This window comes from Chaetodon trifascialis, chromosome 17 (genome assembly GCF_039877785.1).
Source record: "Chaetodon trifascialis isolate fChaTrf1 chromosome 17, fChaTrf1.hap1, whole genome shotgun sequence".
Classification (NCBI taxonomy): domain Eukaryota; kingdom Metazoa; phylum Chordata; class Actinopteri; order Chaetodontiformes; family Chaetodontidae; genus Chaetodon; species Chaetodon trifascialis.
The window spans coordinates 13,392,017-13,411,445 of NC_092072.1; the positions used below are offsets into that span (position 1 = coordinate 13,392,017).

At 43.4% G+C, this 19,429-nt stretch overlaps 3 protein-coding genes across 5 annotated transcripts; 1 reads left to right on the forward strand and 2 right to left on the reverse strand.

The window, feature by feature from the left end:
• The first annotated feature begins 4,055 nt into the window (after positions 1 to 4,055).
• On the forward strand, positions 4,056 to 6,257 carry LOC139345479 (forkhead box protein D1-like). The gene is made up of 3 exons (XM_070984088.1): positions 4,056 to 5,306; positions 5,401 to 5,496; positions 5,600 to 6,257. Exons 1-3 carry the CDS (start codon positions 5,151 to 5,153, stop codon positions 6,197 to 6,199), a joined length of 852 nt encoding a protein of 283 aa, XP_070840189.1. The 5' UTR covers positions 4,056 to 5,150; the 3' UTR covers positions 6,200 to 6,257.
• Positions 6,258 to 7,554: 1,297 nt separating this feature from the next.
• Positions 7,555 to 8,591, reverse strand: LOC139345579 (forkhead box protein D1-like). Its single transcript, XM_070984255.1, has 3 exons — positions 8,448 to 8,591; positions 8,258 to 8,353; positions 7,555 to 8,154 (listed from the first exon to the last, which is right to left on the reverse strand). Exons 1-3 carry the CDS (start codon positions 8,589 to 8,591, stop codon positions 7,555 to 7,557), a joined length of 840 nt encoding a protein of 279 aa, XP_070840356.1.
• Positions 8,592 to 10,150: 1,559 nt separating this feature from the next.
• Positions 10,151 to 19,413, reverse strand: LOC139345572 (catenin beta-1-like). Of its 3 annotated transcripts, none has more exons than XM_070984239.1 (17): positions 19,272 to 19,413; positions 18,218 to 18,267; positions 17,432 to 17,641; positions 17,077 to 17,327; positions 16,686 to 16,924; positions 14,505 to 14,706; positions 14,225 to 14,369; positions 13,913 to 14,016; positions 13,415 to 13,549; positions 13,035 to 13,238; positions 12,754 to 12,912; positions 12,532 to 12,651; positions 12,266 to 12,416; positions 11,943 to 12,064; positions 11,745 to 11,805; positions 11,187 to 11,382; positions 10,151 to 11,089 (listed from the first exon to the last, which is right to left on the reverse strand). In XM_070984239.1, the coding sequence occupies exons 2-16, from the start codon at positions 18,228 to 18,230 to the stop codon at positions 11,192 to 11,194; spliced, it is 2,307 nt and encodes a 768-aa protein (XP_070840340.1). In that variant the 5' UTR covers positions 18,231 to 18,267; positions 19,272 to 19,413; the 3' UTR covers positions 10,151 to 11,089; positions 11,187 to 11,191. The 3 variants fall into 3 exon arrangements, with proteins under 3 accessions (XP_070840340.1, XP_070840341.1, XP_070840342.1); XM_070984240.1 differs by having other exon boundaries at positions 19,263 to 19,346; XM_070984241.1 differs by lacking the exon at positions 19,272 to 19,413 and adding an exon at positions 18,953 to 18,974.
• Positions 19,414 to 19,429: the final 16 nt, after the last annotated feature.

A 19,429-nucleotide genomic window follows, 5' to 3' on the forward strand; every position in this document is an offset into this window, starting at 1 on the left:
GGGGAAATGAGCTGATGGCTCAAGTATATTCTCTTAAAAGGTAAGATCATATTTGGCATAAATGAGGTGGGACTGACTGAATTATTACTCTCCATTATATATTTGATATATTTCTAGAATGTAAAACCACCTCTAACAAGTGGATTTGAATCTAGGAATCTGTTACAATTGATTCAATTGACAATTGAGATCTTTTTCTATTGTTTAGAGTGAAAAATTCATACCAAGCAAGGAGGATGGTACTTTTAAAACTCTGAATCAGAAAGGCTTGTCGATCTGTGGACAATTTATAGATAAAAAAGGAATTGTGGAATTTTACAGAAGGAATATGGCCTACAAGTAAGAAGCTACATAGAGAATAATAATGTAAAGGGGGAAAAGCTCACAGATCTACATGTCTTAATACAGTTTTGATTAAAAATTATAATACTTGGAACCTCAAACATCATATCTCAGCCTTGTAAAGCATCTTAGAAGGAGAAAATAACAAAAAGGATCTGAGAGAAAAAACAAGATGGCAAGATGAACTTGATGTTACAGTTCCTCAGACTGAAGGGGAAAAGGTTTGTCTTTCTGCACACAAGACAACAGCATCTCAGTTTTGGCGGGAGTATGCATCGAAATTTCACATGAGATGCTTCCTGACACCTTACTCAACAAGTAAAATTTCAACAATCAGTGACCTCATGTTGCTGGAGAGAGTGTGGAGAAAAACATGCAAATTATAGCCACATTTTCCGGTACTGTCCTGTTCTGACAACACACTGGGCACACATTTGTAATGAAATAAGAAATGTTTTAAAAATTGATTCTGTAATTAATCATGAATTTATACTCTTAGGCAGATTACCTGATGGAATAATGAACTCTGACGGTAAATATCTCAGAAGAATAATGAGAGTATCTGCACTAAAACTGATAACTAAAAACTGGCTTCATAAAGTCAGTCCGGGGGTAGATAAATGGAGAGAGCTGATGGAACAAATTAAGGAATTGGAAACCTTAACATATAAAATTAGAGGACATTCAAGACAAGTTCAAATACTGTGGGGAAAAAATGGGAAAAATATACAGAAACTAGAGAGGCAAACACAGGAAACTAATAATAATATTAACAGTAATCCGATGACTAATAGCATCACAACTCAACTGAATAAAACATTGTAACTTCAACCACATTGTTGGATCAATAAGAGTAATACCTACTATCTGTAAAACACAAGTCAACAACCAAAGAGGGGAGCACTTTGTTGTAATTTATTTATTTATTTATTTATTTTTGTCTTATCGGTATTGAACTATTCAATTCAATATACCTTTATTTGTCCCACAAGGGGAAATTCCAATAACTACTTTTTTGATCTGTTATATATGAGTCCTTTTTATTTATTTATTTATTTTGACAATGAAATTTGGATATTGCTGATGTTTTCATGTCAATGTTTTCTTATCTGTCAGCTAGTATTATGTTTGTTTGTTGGTTGGTTGGTTGGTTGGTTGGTTGGTTGGTTGGTTGGTTGGTTGGTTGGTTCTTGTTTTGTTTTGTTTTGTTTTGTTTTGTTTTGTTTTGTTTTGGCCCTTTGTAAATATAAGCTGTGTTTCACAGTGGTGAGCATTTGTCTTTGGCAATAAGCCCAGACATGTTCCGCCTGCATATTTAGGATTATTTTCCTTTGAATGTTCATCGAGGGTCACGACGTCATATGTCCTGACGTCACCGGTGCGTGTACCACTGCATTTGATGTCATAGCCAGGCTTTATTCATAAATAGCCTCAAGAGGCAATTTAATAATAATAATTTTCAGAACACAACATACAACATATCTACAAACAATTTCGAGGCAGTGAAGGATTATGAACAAAGTGCCAATGATGTACAATAATATAAATGATGAAAGTGATCTCCTGTGTGGTTCATAGGACACACAGGACTCACACGTGGCAACAGGCTACAGGATGAGATGGAGGAGCAGGATGCAGCCTTTCAGAAACTTCTGGAGCAGCAGAGGGTTCTGAAAAAGGAGAATGAGGATCTAACTGCTGTCGTGGCTCTGCTTGAATCAAAGTGGAATGAGAAAGCCATGAATCAATATTTATCAGAAGATGTCGAGAAGCTTGCGGATGAGGTTGAATTGCTGAGGAGCGAATGAGAGTCAGCAAAGTTGAAGCTAAACCTCTGCAGTTCTCAGGAGCAGAAGCGCAGCAGTGAGCTGGCTGAACTCACGCTTCTGACTCAGGAAGAAGTTGAAGAGAACGAACTCTTGAAGACAAGAGTAGAAAACCTTCAGCACAAACTGAAGGAGGCTGAGCAGCTCAACTGCTATCAAGAAAGTTGATAGAAACGCAAATGAAACGACTGGCTGTCAAGCAGAAAATGGTGGATGACTTTTCCGCCATCGCAACCACCACAGAATCCATCCATGATGAAAGAGGCCAGCTGAAACGGACTGAAGCCTATTTCCTCCCGGAGAGCGAGGAGCGGAGAGAGGAGAGCGAGGAGGAGAGGGTGGAGAGCGCACCGGAGAGTGAGGAGGAGAGGGTGAAGAGCGTCCCGGAGAACGAGGAGCGGAGAGAGGAGAGCGAGGAGGAGAGGGTGGAGAGCGTACCGGAGAGTGAGGAGGAGAGGGTGAAGAGCGTCCCGGAGAGCGAGGAGGAGAGGGTGAAGAGCGTCCCGGAGAGCGAGGAGCGGAGAGAGGAGAGCGGAGCGGAGAGAGGAGAGCGCACCGGAGAGCGAGGAGGAGAGGGTGGAGAGCGAGGAGGAGAGGGTGGAGAGCGCACCGGAGAGCGAGGAGGAGAGGGTGGAGAGCGAGGTGGAGAGGGTGGAGAGCGAGGAGGAGAGGGTGGAGAGCGAGGAGGAGAGGGTGGAGAGCGAGGAGGAGAGGGTGAAGAGCGTCCCGGAGAGCGAGGAGCGGAGAGGGGAGAGAGGAGCGGAGAGAGGAGAGCGCACCGGAGAGCGAGGAGGAGAGGGTGGAGAGCGTCCCGGAGAGAGGAGAGCCGAAGCTCCTCCTTGTGGACCGACGCTGCGGCTTCGCTCCGAGCGGTACACCGAGCGGAGGGACTGTCTCTCTTCAGGAGGGACTCGATGGAGAAATGACCGCTGAACTTCACCTCACACCTGATGTGAACAGCTCTGCAGGCTGCAGCCTCAGCGCGTGACAGTGCTGAGACAGTGCTGCGTCCCGGAGAGCGAGGAGGAGAGGGTGGAGACCTCCACTGCAGAACCCCAGCAGTCAGAGACTCCCGCTGCTGAAGTCATGTCCAGAAGTTTGTTGCGCTTGTTGGCTTGACCATCTACTGAAATATGATAAGCGCATTGTAAGGACAGTGAGATCCCTCTTCAGTCCACGACGTAAAAGCCAACAGGAGTAAAACCCTCTCAGACTGATGGAGCACCTGATGGAGCCCTACCACGACCTTGAACACACGCTGTACCTCCCGCCATCTAACCAGGGCAAGCTGGGCAATTTTCAAATCTAGTTTAAATCCTTAACACGGATTTTAAAGTCAAAGCTCAGCCAATGTTTAAAAAAACTACGACTACGAATATGAATTCTAAATGTATCGATAATAATGATTAGCATAAATGTATCCAGAAATGGATGGAAAGAGTAACCAAATCAATCAAATAATCTATAAATAAAAAAGAATATTTTGGAAATGGAATTAATTTGTATGATCACTGCTGATGAAGGAGCAACAGGCCGACCTAAGAAATTATCGCTCTGCTGCACCTTTTGCTACACACACACACACACACACACACACACACACACACACACACACACACACACACACACACACACACATCCCTAACATTTCAATTTTCTTTTCATTTTGTTTCTGGCTAGGAAAAAGGAGCTTTCAGCTGGAGAGGGATTGCCACTGCACACAGGGAACATGTTTTTAAGAGTTCCATAAGTTGTAAACAAGACCTAGGGTCATATCTGAGGGCAATAGTTAATGTAACTGGTGAACAGTGTGTGAGATCATTTTAGGCACAGTCAGTTATAAATGACAGATTCAACAAAACCTTCATGGATGCACCAGACCAGAGTGACTGTGTCTGTAGTTATCTTAAAACCTGAATCCCCCTCAAATCTGAATTCACCCATCCCAGGATCAGCCATGTTATCTGCACAGCTTACTGAACCCACATCTTGCAACAGACCCCAGAGCAGCTGACAAACAGCTTCAATCAAAGACAAAGTGAAATCAGCTGGCTTGCTCAACATGGAAGCTTCTAAACTTGTTTTTGCACAGAGCACTCAGTCCAGGTAATGTGTTGATGCATCTGATGAGGATCACTGATGTAAATGACCTTTGTCATTATGTGGGACAAAAGGCAATAAGTCTGACTTTGAAGGAGTGACGTGCAAATGTGAATGGCTGGAATGTGATTGATTGCTCATTGCAATGTCAGTGTGTATTAGCAGACCAGCCTTTGAGAGGCTGAAAACAGCTTGTTTATTTTGTGTCTTTTAACAACCAAAGGAATAATGTTGTACAGGCTGTACGATGGAAAACTTATGTTTCAAACTAAAATGTCCACAGTCCCACAGACTGAAGCAGGAACAACACTCGCCTGCAGATAGCTGAGAATGAGCTGAAGTCTGTCTGCTGTGACCAGCTTCGACGTGAGTACTGCTCTGAGATGGATTCATTTCAGCTAAAGAAAACTTCAGTTTTCCTTTGAGGTTAACATTTAAAGTGGATGATTTATTCTAAAACTGATGACTGTTTTGAAAAATGTATTGGCTTTGTTTGAATTAGAATCAAATTATAGCTTCAGACGCTCACAAAACCTTGTATATTTTTGTAGATTTGTGTAGTTTGTTGATCTGTTGCCTTATTTAAAGTTTTAATTCTGAACAACTTAGACTGCTAATGTGAATAAACAGGCAGATCAGTCTGAGAACATCCATATAGACACACAGACAGATGAACTTTTGGAACTGCACCATTACTGTGATGACTGGCTCCACCTCCAGCAGGAATGGCTCATCTGCTTATCAAAAGGTCCTCATTAAGCTGCAGTGCACACCCTCTGATGTCCTATTGTCCCAGCAGGACTTATAGCCACAGGTGACCCCTTCAGGTTCACATCACACTGCTCTGTGTGTGGACTCGACTGATTCTCTCCAACAAACAAGATGCAGAACAAGATGGAGAAGCGTGGAGCTCAGCTGCCTCTCTTCGCTCCAGCCAGCAGCTCTCAGCAGCGTCTGTTCAGGAAGAGCACCACCTACCTGGCTAAGATCGCTGTCGTCCTCCAAGACGCTCCACACAAGATGCTCACTTTCACTCAGGTAAGAGAGAGTCAGTGGCCATCTGTAAGAGAAGAGTCCCATGAAACACAAAGTGTCATTTTCAAACCTTTCTTTTCAACTTGATGTTTTCCAGCTGATGGACAAGCTGGCACCACTCATTTGTGAGGACAGAAAATCTGTTGAGAACAACATCAGAGTGTGTTTATCAGCCAACAAATGTTTTGTCAAGGTGAGTCTTTATTCCAAACCTTTTCATATTTCAAATGATTGTATCATTTCATCAAAGGGGAAACTGAACCTCTGTGTCTAAAAGCCTGTGTTGTGTTTTCCAGGTTCCAGTGTTTCCTGATTCACTGGACAGTAAGAAAAACTACTGGAAACTGGAGCCCAGTCAGATCACAGCAAAGATGGTGCGTCGTCACTTCAAAGGGATCCTGCAGCTCTTCCCTGAGTTGGCCTCCAAAGTGGAAACGGAGAACATGAGCAGAGCATCAGAGTGCCGCTCAGCTCTCCACTGTGCTGAGGCTGTTCACATCAGGTGTGAGGTGAAGTTCAGCGGTCCTTTCTCCATCGAGTCCCTCCTGAAGAGAGACAGTCCTTCCGCAGCCTCTCCTCTGTCCGGCGTGCCGCTCGGAGCCAAGCCGCAGCCTCGGTCCACAAAGAGGAGCTTCAGCTGGGACCCTGAGGAGCCTCTCCTCCTTCAAGCTGCAGCTGGAACTTCTTCCATCTGCTCAACAGGGGGCAGCACACACCGTGGACTCACTGCTAATGGAGCTGCTCAGCCCATCAAGAGGATGCATGTGTGCACTGAGGCCTCATTCCCCGTCTACAGCAGAGCCAGCCCTGCTCCTTATTTCAGCAGCCCACACAGCAGTTACATCACTTACTCTGTACCCACATTTACCCATGATGCTTTCCGTTTCTGGCTGTAATGTGTGTTGCACCTGACATATCAGCTTTATGGAGCACTTTATATTTTCAATAAAATGGAAAAACAAACAAAGCTTTTAGTTGTTTAATAAGAGGTCACACCAGAAGTCACTGACATCATTAAATGTTGAGTCAAACATTTTCCATAATATGCATATAACTTGTGTGCTATAGTAACTTTAATGATGGCTCTGTTGTATTTAGTAAGTAAGTTTTCCCTGTAAATCATGACAATGAGGCAGTATAAACAATACCAGGATGAAGGATTTATCCCTGCACTCATATTTATTCTCCAGCAGTGTGAGACGTCCCTGTGTCTGTCTGCAGGACTTCATTCCAAATGACACAGCGCATGCTGAGATAAGACAATATTATTTAAGAGTCCGCACAGCAGCGTCCATACATGTTCACTGCACGTCAGTGAAATGCTCCCGCAGAGCTCGGATGAGGCGAAAATCACTGGAATGTTGCCAAAAGGTTTCCACTTAGAAACTTCACCTAACAGCATTGTTCTTGTTTAATCACCCTCATTCCAGTGTTTGCCACCTCATTTATTACAGCTTCTGCCTCTGAGGGTGATCTCTTTGTGGAAGGACTAAGTGTTCCTTTGCATCTGCTTAATATGTATGAAGTTTCCTCTGAAGCAAAAAATAAACTGGGATGTAGTGAAGTGCAAACATTTCCACTTGCATCTATTTTAATGAAATTGGTGACTAGTCAGAAATACTTGCTTTGGCTTCCTGAAAAGAACACAAATAAGGCCTCCTTATGAGATAAAGAATAAAAAACTAACAAATCATTGGACTTTTCCTACTGCCTACTGCTCTGGCATACTTTCACCTAGAGACTCTATTTAAACTTTAAACTGTAGACACAAGTCTTGTGTATTTGTGTATTATTCCACGTTTTGATAGGTCATATGGTTTTTGATCAATCACTGTTCAATGACCATGATCATCTTTGGAGAAATTTTGAGATTATGATGGATGTGTGTAGTATAGTAAGTATTCTTATGATATTCTCGAACAATATCAAATGTCTTTTTACAGCAGGAAAGGTAATGTGTTATTTATCAAACTTCCCTGAAATATTTACTAAAGAGCTGTCTGCACTGTTGTTAGATAAGACTTGCAAGTCTTTATTCATTTAGAGTATGTAGTTGTGATTTTTCACACTTGGTAAGACAATGAAACATTTCATGGCTGTGTGCATTTTACTGTTTCTTTTTTTTTATAAGGGAAGTGTGGGTTTGTTTGCAGCTTCCTTGCAAAAAAACAAAAACACAGTTCATCTGTTTTTCCATTTTATTGAAAATATAAAGTGCTCCATAAAGCTGATATGTCAGGTGCAACACACATTACAGCCAGAAACGGAAAGCATCATGGGTAAATGTGGGTACAGAGTAAGTGATGTAACTGCTGTGTGGGCTGCTGAAATAAGGAGCAGGGCTGGCTCTGCTGTAGACGGGGAATGAGGCTTCAGTGCACACATGCATCCTCTTGATGGGCTGAGCAGCTCCATTAGCAGTGAGTCCACGGTGTGTGCTGCCCCCTGTTGAGCAGATGGAAGAAGTTCCAGCTGCAGCTTGAAGGAGGAGAGGCTCCTCGGGGTCCCAGCTGAAGCTCCTCTTTGTGGACCGAGGCTGCGGCTTGGCTCCGAGCGGCACACCGGACAGAGGAGAGGCTGCGGAGGGACTGTCTCTCTTCAGGAGGGATTCGATGGAGAAAGGACCGCTGAACTTCACCTCACACCTGATGTGAACAGCCTCAGCACAGTGGAGAGCTGAGCGGCACTCTGATGCTCTGCTCATGTTCTCCGTTTCCACTTTGGAGGCCAACTCAGGGAAGAGCTGCAGGATCCCTTTGAAGTGACGACGCACCATCTTTGCTGTGATCTGACTGGGCTCCAGTTTCCAGTAGTTTTTCTTACTGTCCAGTGAATCAGGAAACACTGGAACCTGGAAAACACAACACAGGCTTTTAGACACAGAGGTTCAGTTTCCCCTTTGATGAAATGATACAATCATTTGAAATATGAAAAGGTTTGGAATAAAGACTCACCTTGACAAAACATTTGTTGGCTGATAAACACACTCTGATGTTGTTCTCAACAGATTTTCTGTCCTCACAAATGAGTGGTGCCAGCTTGTCCATCAGCTGGAAAACATCAAGTTGAAAAGAAAGGTTTGAAAATGACACTTTGTGTTTCATGGGACTCTTCTCTTACAGATGGCCACTGACTCTCTCTTACCTGAGTGAAAGTGAGCATCTTGTGTGGAGCGTCTTGGAGGACGACAGCGATCTTAGCCAGGTAGGTGGTGCTCTTCCTGAACAGACGCTGCTGAGAGCTGCTGGCTGGAGCGAAGAGAGGCAGCTGAGCCCCACGCTTCTCCATCTTGTTCTGCATCTTGTTTGTTGGAGAGTATCAGTCGAGTCCACACACAGAGCAGTGTGATGTGAACCTGAAGGGGTCACCTGTGGCTATAAATCCTGCTGGGACAATAGGACATCAGAGGGTGTGCACTGCAGCTTAATGAGGACCTTTTGTTCCCTTAATGAGGTGGATATAGCGGGGTGGGGCCTTAAACACGAATATCTCTCTTTTTGCATCCAAGTTAAAAGGTTTTTGTAGAAAAAAAGAGTTACATTTCTGCACAAATTCAAGATCCTTTACTGATATTAACACAATCAATTTAATCTCAGCACACTAAAACAAATATAACTTATGTAAAAAAGGAACAAATAACTGATATGTTCCCTTCTGCTGATAATTTATATAACCCCTGACCATAACTGAGTATTTACACACTCACACTCTCAAGTTTGTATCTTGATGTTCAGTTTATATGGTAGATCAAACTTCCACACAGAATAAAAGAATCAGAATTTGAAGGTTCATGGGTCATACACATTCACAACACCACTGAACAAGATCAAGCTCTATTGTCATGTGCATGAGCCCACTGGAGCATTCAGACCTCCATCGCTCATGAAAAGGTCCTCATTTACACTCTAATGTTGCACTGCTCTTATAGGCCTGTGATGATAGATCAGTTCCAATGAGTCTACACCTTTTCACACCTTTCTGAAGGCACAAACGCATCAGAGATTTACTCTTCAACAACTACAGACATACCTCTGAAACAGGCTGATAAATTGTGCTAGATTTTGTTTATTGAGAAAACTGTGGACCTATCCAATCCTGAATTTCTGCATTGTTTCAGTCTTACTTTATATCTAATAAGATTTTTTAAACCTTCAAGAAAAGCTCGTCTTCTAGTTAAATTTAATATCTTGAGATCTTATTTTCTTGTGTCGCTTGCTTTTATATCGTCATGCCATGAAAATCTTATTGAAATGTGAACTTCTATCCTTTCCGGCTCTCATAAACCACTTCAAACTTTTTCTTGAGCACCTCTTTGTCTCCCCTCACTCTTACGCAAGCACTGAAACATTCGTGAAACTCTGTAGCCGTGACTCTTGCTCCTGTTTGGGGATTTACAAATCAGGTTGTTTGATTTTTCTCTATTGGACTCATCTGAACTTACACAAGAGAGTCAGCTGAAACTCAGAGGTTAATAAAGGTGAAAGCTCCTTTTGAGGATGGAAAAGCTTGAAAGCATTTTTTAAAGGAATGTTTTCCATCCACTGAACAAGTCAAATACCTTCAGCCTGCTTGTCTCCATCACATGGTGCTTAAATGTTTCTGAAGTGCACAACAGCAGCAAAAACCACAGGAACTCTGACCACTCTGACACCATCATACTGAGCTCTTCTCCTGGCTTACAATGTCGTCCACACTTCACAGGCAGAACCGTCAATGCAATGACCGGAGGCGCAGTGATGACGAATGTTGCATTTGAAATGTGAAGCTTGAAAACACGGGCCCGTCTCTCAAAGCGTTAAACAACCACTGCATCCCATGGGCGGACAGAAGACACAGGAGAGGCTAAATGAAATAAAATGCCATTTTATTGTTCAGCCGTGTCATAACCTCGTCTCCAAAATAAGCACAGCAGGACTACAACTGGTTCATCAACCTAGCTACCTTTGATAGCACATAAAACTGGGTTTTATTAGACCACCAATGATAGTGTTAAAGACTTTTCTATCAGACATCCAATGATAGCATACAAAATAGTTGTTAACCTACCAGTGATACTGTATATAAAACACTTGTCTCTAGATTTATCCCAGACCCACCCTCAATTTCACCCATACCCCTCTTTAGAACATTTGTGACACTGACATATTTTATGCTTAAACAAGCACATATTAAGAATGCATAATTCTCCATTTTTGAGATTATAAAAAAAAACTACACAATGTTACACTTTAAGTCAGAGTACAATTCAACTGATTATTAGTGTTCTACACATTCGGCCATAAACCAAAGGAACATTGTATAATATCACTATAACTTAACACTACATGTAATATACGTTTAAAAAAAAAATTACAAATGATTAGCATTGAAGAGAAAATGAAGATGGCTAGTGCGAAGGCAAGCTGGGTCAGTACCATAACAGAGAAGGAGTAATACAAAAAGAAATAAAAAAATAGAATAAGAAAAATAGAAACAAAAAACTGATAAGAATACAGGCAAGGCTAAAACATTATGTGTTTCAAACTTTTAAGATCCACCTCATGTGCACTCATCCATTTAAGTAACCTGCTCCAAGACCTCCACTGTGTCTCTCTGATACTTTAACCCCCCCCCCCCCCCCCGCTTCGACTTGCTTAAACTTTCCCGTGGCAACCATCTTTGTTTTCTTGTGTCAGGCACTTTCCAAGACCCCTTATTCCTCTCTTTACCTTCAACAACTCTACAGGCCAATCATAATCCTGATTCAGACAATACAGGCCGATCACGATGCAGGTTCTAGAATACAACTGCAAAAAAGAGCACAAGAGAACAGTTTCAATCGATGTGTTGCCATTTAGAAAAATATTGCTTTCACTGTCAACTTGCAAGTATTCTGTCTCTTACCAATCCTACAGGTCGGTGTCAAACCAGGCCAGCTGGTTGCTGTCCATCAGGTCCTGGGTGTGGCCAAGGTCTGGCAATGGATCAGTGTGGTGGCCCAGGTCGGGCAGAGTGTCAGCATGGTAGTCCGCGCCTTCCATCATGGGATCCAAAAGGGCGTCCTGGCTGTAGGCTGTTGGGTAGGCCCGGTATGCTCCATCTGATAGGCAAAAAAAAAGGAAAAAGATGTAAATGTACAGTCATCAGCTGGCATTGCTGAATAGCCCTGGATGACAGAGGAAGGAAGATATAGGATGACATTAGCTTCATCTTATCTGAGATATTTGTGGTTTTTATGAATTCTTGAGATTCAATTCTCAACTGAAAAGAGTCAAAAGCCTCTATGCAGAAAAACATTTTGTCGCTCAACATTCAATCAGTTACAATTTATTTTTTCATCAATATCAATAGAAACCACAAAAATCAGATACTTTCAAAGATCAGATTCCATAAACCAAAGGATGATGAAATGAGGTGAGAAATGGAGAAGGGATTTTATTTGAGATAAAAGCAGACACGAACCATCCTGCCTGTACGCCAGAGGGTCTCCCTGAGCTCCCATATCCAGTCCCAGGTCTCCAGTCTACAAAAAGGCACAACAGCAATGAGTGAAACCTGACAAGCCAGCCTACGAGAAGGAGTGGATGTCTGTGTCCTAATTCTGTCGTAAATTACTAACTGCGTGCAGAAGTGCAATAATTGTGCATATTGTGTATGTACCTCATTCCAGGCCATAGGCTCAGTTCTGAACAAAGAGCTGGTCAGCTCCACCGACAGACGTTTCTTGTAGTCCTGGGGTTTGTCCTCGGACATGCGGAACAGGACAGCTGCAGCATAGGTTGCTACAGGAGACAATGCATGGAAACACAAGTCAAGTAATCGGAGTGTGCACAAGAAGTGTCAGTTTTTTGGAGCAACAGCTACAACTTCTGCTCAGCAGGTGCAGCAGTAGAAACACACAGAAACAGGCTTCATGTGGGCCACTTCTGCCCACAGTCTGAACGTTGTCACACACACTGACAATCAGAAATGTATATACTCACCAACGCCCTCATTGCGGGAATGCAGGAGCTCAGTGAGGGGAGCTGTGGCTCCTTCAGCTTCGATTGCCTCTGCGGCTTCCTTGTCCTGAGCCAGTTCACACAGCACACCTGCTGCCACACGCTGGATATTCTCCACTGGAGAATACAGCAACTGGAGACAGTGAATAGCAGAGAGAAAGATAAGATTTTAAAATATACATTCACATGCAGCTATTTTGTGACTGTAGAAGTTTGTCTCCATAGTAAGATTGGGGGTTTAGTTTTACCTGGACAAAGAGTGGAATGGTGTTGAGCCCTCTGATGACAATTCTGTTGTGGACGTCCCGGGCCAGGATGTGCAGAGCTCCTGTGCAGCCTTCCACTATTTCCTCCATGCGCACACCCTCCTGGATGTGTTTGAGTGAAGGGAAACAAAAGAAATCAAACACAAAAAAAATCTAAATGCTCAAATTAAGAAAGTTTGAGGGCTTGTTGGCTTGGTTACACACCACAAACTGCTGCTGGTTGCCTCCCATGCTGGTGCGCCTCTGGGTGTCCTGATGAGCCCTGACGAGCAGCTGGACCAGTCGGGGGATGGCTCCCTGCTCCCGCAGAGCACTGTGGTTGGCTGGGCAAAGAGCCAAGTTGCGGATCAGACCAACTGTGGCCTAAACGGTGCAAATTAAGAATATTTGAGTTAGTTAATCAGTGATGTCACTATATGCAATGTTGATCCAAAATGCTAGTCTGGGAAAGAGTGTAGGTACAGAGAAATTGACATTTGAATGACCTTGATTAGTGGCCAGTGGGATGGAGGGTGCAGTAGTTTGACCACCACAGGCAGGCCATAATGAAGGCGCACAGCATTCTGGGCCATCTCGGCATCCTGGTGGCGCGAGGTCAGGTGACGCAGAGCACAGACTGCCGGCTCTGTGATGTCCTCTCTGTCTCCAGCTCTGAGCACTGTTCGCACCAGAGCCTCAATGCCTCCAACCTAACATGATGAGATCATTCAGTCGGTGCACCGCATGATACGCCACAAACTTTAAATCAGAATACACAATCTATGTTCCCAGAGATACATAGCAATGTTCAAAAGTGGATAATGTCAAGTGTCTTGGTTTATGGTACACAAAGAAACATGTCCAAAAAGCTGTGTTGAATACATACCTGGCAGACCATGAGTTTGTTACTGTAGTTGTTGCAGGTCAGGTTGGAGAGGATGCCAGCAGCACATGTCACTACATTGATGTCATCACTGCCCAGCAGCTGGACCAGGGTCCCCAGGAGACCCTCCATTCCCTCCTGGAGAGAGCAGAGGACAGGACAGAAGAAATCAAATGAGCAGAGAGGAATGCATGTGCTCAAAAACATTTAGTATTTTAGCTTATAATCAAATGGGTTTCAATGAATAGGCAAGAATTTAACTGTCCAAACACAACTGGAGGCTGTATGTATTCAGTTGTTGTATTGTTTTTGAAAAATCACTTCATATTATAGAATAAGTGTTGTATGTATTTGTATTGTTTGCTCCACACTTTGGATATTTGGATAGTTAACACATAGACTTTGAGCAGCAGTTCTAAACATTACATTACTGTGTGTGTGTGTGTGTGTGTGTGTGTGTGTGTGTGTGTGTGTGTGTGTGTGTGTGTGTGTGTGTTGTACCTGTTTAGTGGCAGCATCTGAAAGATTCCTCAGAGTCCAGAGGCAGTTCTGCACCAGACGCTGGCTGGGGTCTGTCAGATGAAGCCCCAAGGCCTGCATGCCTCCTACACACACAAGCCAAAGTACAAAAAAACAAATTCATGATATCAAAAGGCTTTCACCTTGGAAGCAAATCACAACTACAAAATGTATCCAAGACCTCTAATAATGCCCACAGCTGTACTGCAATGAGTGAGACAGAACATTTCTATTTATGTATTTTTCACTGTACTGTGTTTCTATTCCATTTCAGTTCCGGGAGTATGTACGTACCAGCCTCTACGATGGCAGGCTTGTTGCTTGAGCAAACAGAGAGCACCTTGAGCACTCTGCTTGTGGTCCACAGCAGTTTCTCATATGTGAAGGTCCTCATGATGTTGACCAGGGCCTGGGGACCACCGCTGGCCAGAATGATCAGCTGAAACAAAGACAGGTTTAGGTTTAGACATGGTACGGTACAAACTGCTGTCAGCCAAGTGGTGAGGAACCACGAGAGAGGCTTTATGAACAAATTCACGTAAATGCAGGCATAAATAAGTTGACGTTCCAATACCTTGCTTTCCTGGTTTCCATATGCCAGGATCTGCAGGCAGTCAGTAGTGATTGCCAGGAATTTGACATTGGTGTTAGACAACAGGGCCACCATCTTCTGCAGTCCTCCAGCCAGACGCACCGCCATCTTTGCCCCTTCCTGATGCAACAGCAGGTTGTGGAGAGTGGTGATTGCGTAGAACAAGACACTGTCCACTGGCGAGCTGGAAAAATACATAGAACAAATAAATAACCAGACCACTTTTAACAGCCAAAACCACCATTTAAAGCTAGCACTTCCGATATAAATACACATAATTATCTCAGAAAATCACACACACAGTGACAGCATTTCCTTCATCAAGCATAATGACAAGTCACAATCAGTATTATTCGGGACTCGGCTCAGCAGTTGACAGTTATCAGTTACACATGTGGTATACAGTTCAAATTGCACACAAACACACACTGTAATGCATTCTGGTCTGAGGCCACCACCCAGTTGGTATGCCGTGTGACTGGTAGGTGGCAAAGGATTCAATGAGCTAGTTTGGTACTTCGAGCAAGAGACCATTATGCCATGAAGAGCAACTGTGACTTAACACACTGCAAAAGCTAGCCTGGGCAAACAAGCTAGCTCTGACCACTGACTGCTTGACAGCCCTCACTTACGAAAGCTACAGCTCAACGACCTGTCACTTCATCAATGCTGACTGGGAGCAGGGTTTCCGGTATCTGATAATTACCATTTTTTACAGAGAAAATCAGTTGAAGTGTGACAAATCTCTAGTCATGATGTCCACTGAAAATGATAATCAGAGTAAGATGAGCCATTAGTCACAACATTTTGGGACCAGAACTTCTCCATTTGTGTGAGATAATGAATTCTTCTAGGACAAGCTGAGTCCAGCATGCTCCTCAGCACAAAATTAACTGATAAGTTATCAGTTAATGGCTGCTGGGCTACTGAAAGCGAAGTTAACCGAAACTGACATCCCTAGACTGGACAAAACAAACAAACAAACAAACAAAAAAATCAACAAAATATATATTTTTTGAATCAGAAGTCAAAGACCTTTTTATTACCTATCAGGGATTCTCAAAAAAACTGTCAAGTGACGTTCAAGACGAACAATGAAACTTGGCAACACATCACCGCAGAAAGCTATGTTGTCCACAAAGAATGGCTTATTGATCTGACCCGTTACTCATAACCATTGTGCAGACATCTGCAAATTACAAGTACCTTGGAGCACCAGTACCAGGAGAACACAGTCTGCCATGCTCAGTCAGTGTGTTAACTGCTCCTTGAATCTTGGATTAGGGCAGATGTCAACACAAGTTTTTAAGAGCACGACAAAGACACTCAAATCACTGAAATTTTAAACTGTCTTTATAAATATATAAAATGTGACTACATTTAAAAAGATGACCATTTTGACTCAGGGTGGTTAGATCATGCTACAGTTCCATCCTGCTTTTAAAACGTGGTAACATGATGCCAGGTGCAAATTCAAACACACACATCCAACAGGTCACAACTTGCCAGCCAGGTAACTGTTTTGGCTGTGTGCTTTGGCTTTTCATGGAGAACACAAAGAGTAACACGAGGAAGGAAGACATTTTAATAGTTTCAAATGTGTCTAATTGAGGGGCATTCCCGACTTTGCGAATGTAGCTGGTTGGTGAAGCTCTGGAGTTGGTTATTTGAAAATATAGCCACAATTTGCTTTGATGTGAGAAAAGCACTATGATAAAGTGCTGCCTTTTAAACTGTGTCCAGTGTTCACCTGTAGTGTAGACTGACAGAAAGAGAAATGGGGGAGAGCAGGACTGTCTGAAGCACACAAATGTGAATACATTTCAGTTCACTTGAGCCATTGTCTGGGAGGCCTCTGTGATTAAAAGAACATCATGAACATGTCTTACCAATTAGTGGCCAATGGTATGTAATCAATAGTCAAAGCTGTAAAATAGGACAGGGCTTGCCTTATGAGATGCCATTAAATGACACAAATTTGAGCTGCAAGGAAATCTTAAAAACACTCATCAAAATCACTCTCTGCCATCAACACAACACAACCCTCAACACAAACCGCTCCAAGACGTCTGTACTCTTGTTGTTAGCTTTAAGTCATTTGGATGTGTGTACACTAGTAGCCTATCAAACAGGCAGTAAAGAACAATTCTTCTAGTTTCCTACCCCAACATCTTGACCAGGGCAGGGATGCCTCCAGATTTGAAGATTGCAAGGAGCCCCTCACGATGGTGGGAAAGGTTGTGCAAGGTGCCAGCAGAGCAGCGAGCTGTCTCCACATCGCCAGTGTTCTGCATGGCACGAACCACGGCCGAAACCATTTGTGGAGAGCGCATCAGGGCGTGGCGTGATGCCTCCTTCTTTGACAACTGATGCACCATTACAGCTGCTTTATTCACAACAACCTGGAACAGAGACAGTGTTTATTAGGGGTGCATCATTTAGGAAAGGATGTAAACTGCATTACTAAAACCTTCCATTGTACCATGTTACACAGCAGGCATAATTTTGGCATTTGAGTATGTCCATGTGATAATGCACTCAATTGTACACATACTTGGTCCTCATCGTTGAGCAGTTTGGTAAGCTCGGGGATGGCACGAGTGGCCAGCTCAGCATCATCTTGATAGTTAATGAGGTTGACCACAGCATGCTTCAGCATCTGAGAGGGCTCTGCCAGGCGCTGCACTGCTGTTGGGTGGGCAGCATCCAGTTGGGTAGGTGGAATCTGGATGCCCTCCTCCAAGGTCTCTGGGAACATGGCAGCACGCACCCGCTGGGCCCGGGTCATGGCATACCCCTCAATGTCTGAGAGTAAAGCAATATGACGATCATGAGATTCAACAAATCTTTAGAGATTTGGCGCACCATTTGTGCTGTGGTAACATGATATTAATCACGATCTTGTATACCTGTAGCCTCAGGAGTGAAGGGCTGGTTGAACTCCCAGTCATAGAGAGTTGGATCATCCTCCTCAGCATCAGGGTTTCCCTTGCCGCTCAGAGATGGTGCTGTGGTGGTGACTCCAGACTGGATCCCTGAATCCAGGTAGGACTGCTGCTGCCACTGGCTCACTGCAGCCTTGCTGTCTCCCATTGCCATGTCCAACTCCATCAAATCAGCTACACAAAAAGGGCACAAAAGGTGAAACATAAGAATTGATAGATTCTCAGACAGGACAACAGTAATCTTTATTTTAGCTTCTCATTTAAAACTCTCACTATAGCATCTTTAATCTTGAGTCAAAGCAAACAGAAGATTTAGAAATTAAAAGGTTGTCAGGAAAATAACAAGGGACATGTAAAATGAGAGTGACAAAAAATTGAATCCTGTTTGAGCAAGCTGGGGTAAATTGAACAAAAAGCAAAGAAAAACTGGTGTTCTTTTGTACCTGATACACTTGAGAACAGATCATTAATTGAATCTTGTAAACATCAAATTCTTTGTTAAATCCACAGACATTTTTTTTCTGAAGAAGAAACTCAGATGTAACAAAAGAGGAATCATAATTACTTGGGATAGTGTGACATGTGCTCACCTAGCTCCCATTTTTCCTTTCCACAGTGCCTCAAGGCTTTCAGAAAGTTGTGTTTTTATGAACAGAGAAACTCTTACATGTACAGAGAAAGTCAAATTATGAATAGTCATGTTCATAGCAAGTTAAAAACTATTCTCTATTAAAAGTTTTTCATACTTACACTGGGTAGCCATTGTTCTTGCCTGCCCTCAGCCCGCACAGCAGATATGTCTGAGTAAAACGAAATAAGTACACAAGGGAAAATGAGACAACTCACACTCTGCCTTGAGCTCTTGTTTGCCAAAGCCAAACCTAATCGTAATGTTTATGCGTTTCTCCTACGTGGTCTCAATAATAAAACCGCTGTCTCCTGCACTACCTGTGCCAGCTCCCCCGATTCAAATACTTGTTTGGCTTTCTAACGCAGCTATGAGGGGAAATGCCGAGCCTCCACCTCCAGCCGAGAGAGCAAAGCGGTGGGTATTTCCAGGCCAGCATGAACACAATTCACCATTCAGCGGCAAAGAACATCAAAGGCATATTTCTCCCCCTCCCCCTACCACGGCCAAGTTCCGACCTCGCAGCTTGGGTTTCCAATGAGAGAAACTACCCCCTCCGCCCCGCAATTACTTCCATGACTCCTCCTCTCATGGTGGGTCTAACTACAAGCGTAACAGCTTATCTAATCAAAACCAAAAGCCCTAGATAACTGAATACGTTGGGATCAACCACCAAACATATTTATAGGCATATAATTCAAGATCGAAGCGCTAGCATATATTAGCCGCCACTGCTAGCTAACAGGTTGGCTAGCTTACCTTGAAAGCTCGCTAAGCTAACGTGCCTAGCTAACCCCTCCGCTAGTTAGTTAGCTAGCTAGCTAACATAAACAAACACTGTTCAGGGCTTTACTCACAAAGTCTAAATTATAAAGACATCTGCTGACACACAACCAATATTACAAGTCATTATTGTTACAAATCAGTTCATTGTTGGAATCGTGACTTTCAAGCGAAGCCTCCAAGTGTTTAATTCTGGTTTGATTAGCTTAGCTAACCAGGACGTATGAAAAGTAGATCCAAGCGCCACCGTACAAAACCTGCTGTGCTGCCAGCCAAATCAGAAAACCCCACCGGAGCCCCCTCCCTGGCCAAAGATGATTTTCTTTGGTAAAGCAAACATTGACGCGCTGCGAATCCGTTGTATGATAGATGTAGTAAATATACTATCTTTACCAGAGTCGAGCGGCTCCTCCGTGGTTCCTGCCAGGAAAATTTTCTCCTTTCTCTTGGCTGAAAATAGGAAAAGGGCTGCTAGGTGAACCACCCGTAGAAGTCCGAACCACACCCGCTGTTGCTCCGCCGAAGATGTTGCTTCCGCCTGTGCGATCGAA

Coding starts and splice junctions, on each gene's coding strand:
- LOC139345479 (XM_070984088.1), top strand. CDS start 5,151: ATGCAGAACAAGATGGAGAAGCGTGGAGCTCAGCTGCCTCTCTTCGCT. Junction 5,307..5,400: donor AGATGCTCACTTTCACTCAG/GTAAGAGAGAGT, acceptor GATGTTTTCCAG/CTGATGGACAAGCTGGCACC. Junction 5,497..5,599: donor CCAACAAATGTTTTGTCAAG/GTGAGTCTTTAT, acceptor TGTGTTTTCCAG/GTTCCAGTGTTTCCTGATTC.
- LOC139345579 (XM_070984255.1), bottom strand. CDS start 8,591: ATGGAGAAGCGTGGGGCTCAGCTGCCTCTCTTCGCTCCAGCCAGCAGC. Junction 8,354..8,447: donor AGATGCTCACTTTCACTCAG/GTAAGAGAGAGT, acceptor GATGTTTTCCAG/CTGATGGACAAGCTGGCACC. Junction 8,155..8,257: donor CCAACAAATGTTTTGTCAAG/GTGAGTCTTTAT, acceptor TGTGTTTTCCAG/GTTCCAGTGTTTCCTGATTC.
- LOC139345572 (XM_070984239.1), bottom strand. Junction 14,707..16,685: donor GCCCTGGTCAAGATGTTGGG/GTAGGAAACTAG, acceptor GTATTTTTCCAG/CTCGCCAGTGGACAGTGTCT. Junction 14,017..14,224: donor GCCTGCCATCGTAGAGGCTG/GTACGTACATAC, acceptor TTGTGTGTGTAG/GAGGCATGCAGGCCTTGGGG.